Source organism: Passer domesticus, chromosome 5 (genome assembly GCF_036417665.1).
Source record: "Passer domesticus isolate bPasDom1 chromosome 5, bPasDom1.hap1, whole genome shotgun sequence".
Classification (NCBI taxonomy): domain Eukaryota; kingdom Metazoa; phylum Chordata; class Aves; order Passeriformes; family Passeridae; genus Passer; species Passer domesticus.
In genome coordinates this window covers 37,673,661-37,677,716 of record NC_087478.1, presented here as the reverse complement: position 1 = coordinate 37,677,716, position 4,056 = coordinate 37,673,661, and the positions used below count along the sequence as shown (strand labels likewise).

Below are 4,056 nucleotides of genomic sequence, written 5' to 3'. Positions count from 1 at the left end.
AATTATCAAATTCTTTCTTTTATTGACTGCCACATGACTAGAGACCCATTTTAACGGTAAGACTTCTGGTAGCGTGCACGAGCACCAGGTCCTCCAAATTTCTTAGATTCACAACGGCGAGGATCTGCAACAAGCAGAGTCCTGTCATACTGGATTAGAATATCCTTGATCTCTTTCTTGGAAGCTTCATCAACATCTGTACAAAAAAGAAAGAAAAGTCTTTAGTTCAAGCAGTTTTACATGGAACAAATCCATATTAATACTTTTTGCAATAAAAAAAACCAAAAGCCATAGATTTCCACTTAAATCTAATGAAACAATCAAAGTTACTTACATTTTTGATAGTAAGCCACCAAAGCTTTGGAAATAGCTTGACGGATAGCTGTTAAACAAAGATAAAAGATCAGTAACGACTGCAAATCTATTTAAAATTTAAACACAAAGTGCCAGTTAACTGAGAAATGTGCTATTTTGCTCACTGCCAAATTGTCCTTTCTCTCCTTAATATCCCCTCCCACACAGTCCATGTGACCCTTACTTTGGCAAATCTGAAGAAATCTGTGCCAAGAGGCCACCCACAGTTCATTTGTCGATTTGACAGCTGCCAGCTAGCCAAGAAATTGCACAAGGCTGTCTGATCACCTTCTCTCCAAAGTACTAATGTACGTTCATCTTCTAGATAGAAGATGTCAAGCAGTCAACTTTCAAAACCATCAGAAACACAGTTCTCTGAAATGTCTATACTTGTCAACAAAGATAAAATTGATTGTGTGTTGAATGACTTAAGGATGCAAAAGGGACAACAGGATGGTCTGAGCGCTAGAACATGGCAACACAAACTAGCATAGGAACACTAATCAGAACTCAAACCAGGAGAATGGGAGTAACTGTCAGGATGTTGTTACACTTATCTGTCAAAATATTAACATCAGGATTTTGATGAAAATATGAATGCTCTGAAAAACAAATGGTATTGGTATTGAGTTTGGGCCTGAAATATGCCTGGTTTTTATGCAGCTCCACTTCACTAACTACATCCAAATTAAGAGTAGAACAAATCTATCTGTTGTGAAGATGAACTCTTAAGATCAGCTAATGCAAACATATTCCCAGCCTTCCCTGCAAAGAGAAAACTGCCTAGCTTTGCTCATACTGAAAAGATGCTTCTGAGCAACATGGAAATATACAACTAAGGACATAATTTCTAAATTAATGCTAAACCCCTCCTAAAATCCTTGTGCTCAGCTGCATATAAGCTATCCTGTCACTTCACAATGTAAAGGTAGTTCCCAAGTGTTTCGTCAAAACTTGATTTTGCTTCACTGAGCTCGTTCTGTTGCAGCTTTGCACATAAAATATAATCAACCACATTTGCACAGTGGAGAAAGAACAGTTTGGCAAGTCACTGTTCCAAACTTAAGCCTATTAAATAGGTGGCCGCACTGGGTCTGGCTGAGATGATTTTCATCTCATGGCAGCTCTCATCTGGTTTGTGCTCTGGCTACAGCCGAGCAGGGCTCACACAGCATCAAGGCTGCGCCTACAAGGTATCTCCACCACCATTAGGCTGGGAGTGGGCAAGATCCTGAGGGAACATAGCCAGGACAGCTAACATCCAAACTGACCAGAGGGGATATTTCATACCAGAGAATGTCTGCTCAGCAGTAAAAGCAAAGGAAGAGCAACTGCTATAGGTATTGAGGCCCCACTTCCCAGGAAGTGTCTGAACACTGCCTGCTGATGGAAGCCTTTAGTCTTTCCTTTGCTTCAGTGCACAGCCTTTACCTTTCCTTTATTAATCTGCATTCATCTTGACCCACAACTTTTTTCAATCTTATTTTCTAACCCTCCCCATCAAGATAAAGAGTGATATAGCAGCTTGGGGTCATCAGGCATCCAGCCAGTGTCAACTCACCAGAGTGGCTTCACCCATGCCAGCCCAGCCCACAAACCTTACCATAGATTTGTGCTACGTGGCCACCACCCTTCACACGGACTCTGATGTCAACACCAGCAAACCGTTCCTTCCCCAGGAGGAGGACAGGTTCAAGCAGCTGGGAAAGGAAACACGAAGAGAATTCATTTGTAATGAGGATCAGAGCTTTTAGTTGCTTTACCAAATGTGATGTTATTGAATCTTCTGAATAACGGAGCCTTGATTTTAGCACACACCCAGGTCAAGTGCACCTCCTGCAGAGTTCTCTGACATCTACTAGTGCTGTCATAAGACATTTACTGAAGTCTTTGGTTTATTTAAGTTTCAAATATCTTACGGGCAAAGCACACGTACATGGGATTTAAGAACAAGAGAAGAGTTTAACTAGAATATTGTAACTACATACATAAATTAAATCAAGTTGATTAAAACTAAAGACCTGAACTAGTTTGTAGGCAATTTTCTTCACTATTCTATTTATTATACTTTATAGTTATCTAAACAGTTTCAGAGTCTGTCAGCATTGTTCAGGAGCTATTGTATAAAGTTCTAAATAACTTTTTAAAATGAGGGCTTTAAGTCACTTATTTCCATTCAGAAAGTGGATAGGAAGTGCAAAAAATGCTTCACATTAAGTGAAACCTGTTAAGCAAACCCCCCCCCCCCATCACAGAAGTGCAGTTTACTGAATTTTCATTGTACTTCCAGTAGGACAAGTCACTTGTCTCCACTGTGAAGTAATTACATGCATAAAGGGGAAGCAGGCAGAGGCTGGGTGGATGCTTACTTTATACTGCAGAGTTCTGGGCTCAATCATTTCCAGAGGTCTTCCATTAACTTTAATGAGGCCATTCCCTCTCTTGCAGTGGGCAACAGCTGTTGCAGTTTTCTAAAAATCCAAAGGCGTATTAACACAGCGTTTTATTTTTGCACGAGCAGCCCTTGTCTTATGCCCCAGACTAACATTATGCACTAAATGAAACCGTGTGTCTCCCTACACTTCCAGGTATAATCACAGTGTTAAAAGAGAATTTTAATATAAGTTTCAGTGTTTTGATTTATTGAGTTTATTGAGTTACAAGACTTAGTTGTATACGAAGGAAAGACCCCTCCGGTCTACAATACTGTAGTTTTGTGGCTCCTTTTCTCACAAGAGACTGGTACCGTGAATTATTCGAGACGCTGCATTCCATCCAACAGGGTGAACTTTAACTTCCTGCCACCACCTCACAACGTGCCCCTCCGATACCGGCAATGGTGAGCCAGGCCTCTGCAGGCCGGGGCGGCAGCGGCGGCCACTCCGGCAGACTCCGGCGAAGGCCGCGCAGAGCCAGCCCCGAGGGGAGCAAACCCTTCCTCGGCCCCAGCTCCGCAGCGCACCGGGGACAGGCGCGCCGCGGCAGCCACCGAGCGGGACACGTGGGCTGCGCGGCCGGACGCCTGGCCGGCCCTCCCGCGGCCGGGCCCCGCCGCACGGCCCCGGCGAGGAGCTGCGGCCCCGGCACCCCGAGCGCGAAGGGCCCGAAGGCGCCAGGGCCAGCCCGGCAGCGAGGAGCAGATGGTGCGGGCCGCCACGCCCGCGCCTCACCTTTCGTCCGAAGACCTGGACGCTCTGCAGGGGACCCTTGGCCGGCATGGCTGCTCCTGCAAGAGAGAGGCAGCGGCGTGAGCGCAAGCCGGGACGCGGGCCGGGGCGGGCGGAGCGCGCCGACACTCACCCGTCCTCGGCGGCGGCTCCGCGGAAAGGCCGCACGGGGCTGCCGCGCCTCCGATCAGGGGCGCCGCGCCGCAAAGCACAGCGCCATCACTTCCGCCAGCGCGACAGAGAGCACGGCCGCCTCCGCCCGCCAGGCGCGCTTTGCGGCAGGCGGAGTGGCGCTGCGCGGGCCGGGCCCGGGGGGGGGCGGGGGGAGCGCAGAGCCGGGGGAGCCCTGAGCCGGGGGAGCCCTGAGCTGCGGGAGCCCTGAGCCGGGGGGAGCCCTGAGCCCTGAGCCGGGGGAGTCCTGAGCCGGGGGAGCCCTGAGCCGGGGGAGCCCTGAGCCGGGGGAGCCCTGAGCCGGGGGAGCCCTGAGCCGGGGGAGCCCTGAGCTGCGGGAGCCCTGAGCCGGGGGGAGCCCTGA

General features: G+C 48.7%; 1 protein-coding gene across 1 annotated transcript; it reads right to left on the bottom strand.

Moving 5' to 3' along the window:
- RPS16 (ribosomal protein S16) lies at positions 1–3,763 on the bottom strand. The gene is made up of 6 exons (XM_064419608.1): positions 3,655–3,763; positions 3,525–3,580; positions 2,724–2,825; positions 1,958–2,054; positions 335–382; positions 1–196 (listed from the first exon to the last, which is right to left on the bottom strand). The coding sequence occupies exons 2-6, from the start codon at positions 3,570–3,572 to the stop codon at positions 51–53; spliced, it is 441 nt and encodes a 146-aa protein (XP_064275678.1). The 5' UTR covers positions 3,573–3,580; positions 3,655–3,763; the 3' UTR covers positions 1–50.
- Positions 3,764–4,056: the final 293 nt, after the last annotated feature.

Excerpts from the sequence above, each read along its gene's own strand:
- RPS16 (XM_064419608.1), bottom strand. The coding sequence starts at position 3,572 with ATGCCGGCCAAGGGTCCCCTGCAGAGCGTCCAGGTCTTCGGACGAAAG. Across the intron at positions 2,826-3,524 it reads TCCAGGTCTTCGGACGAAAG|AAAACTGCAACAGCTGTTGC; the intron begins GTGAGGCGCGGG and ends TTGGATTTTTAG. Across the intron at positions 383-1,957 it reads CCACGTAGCACAAATCTATG|CTATCCGTCAAGCTATTTCC; the intron begins GTAAGGTTTGTG and ends TTTGTTTAACAG.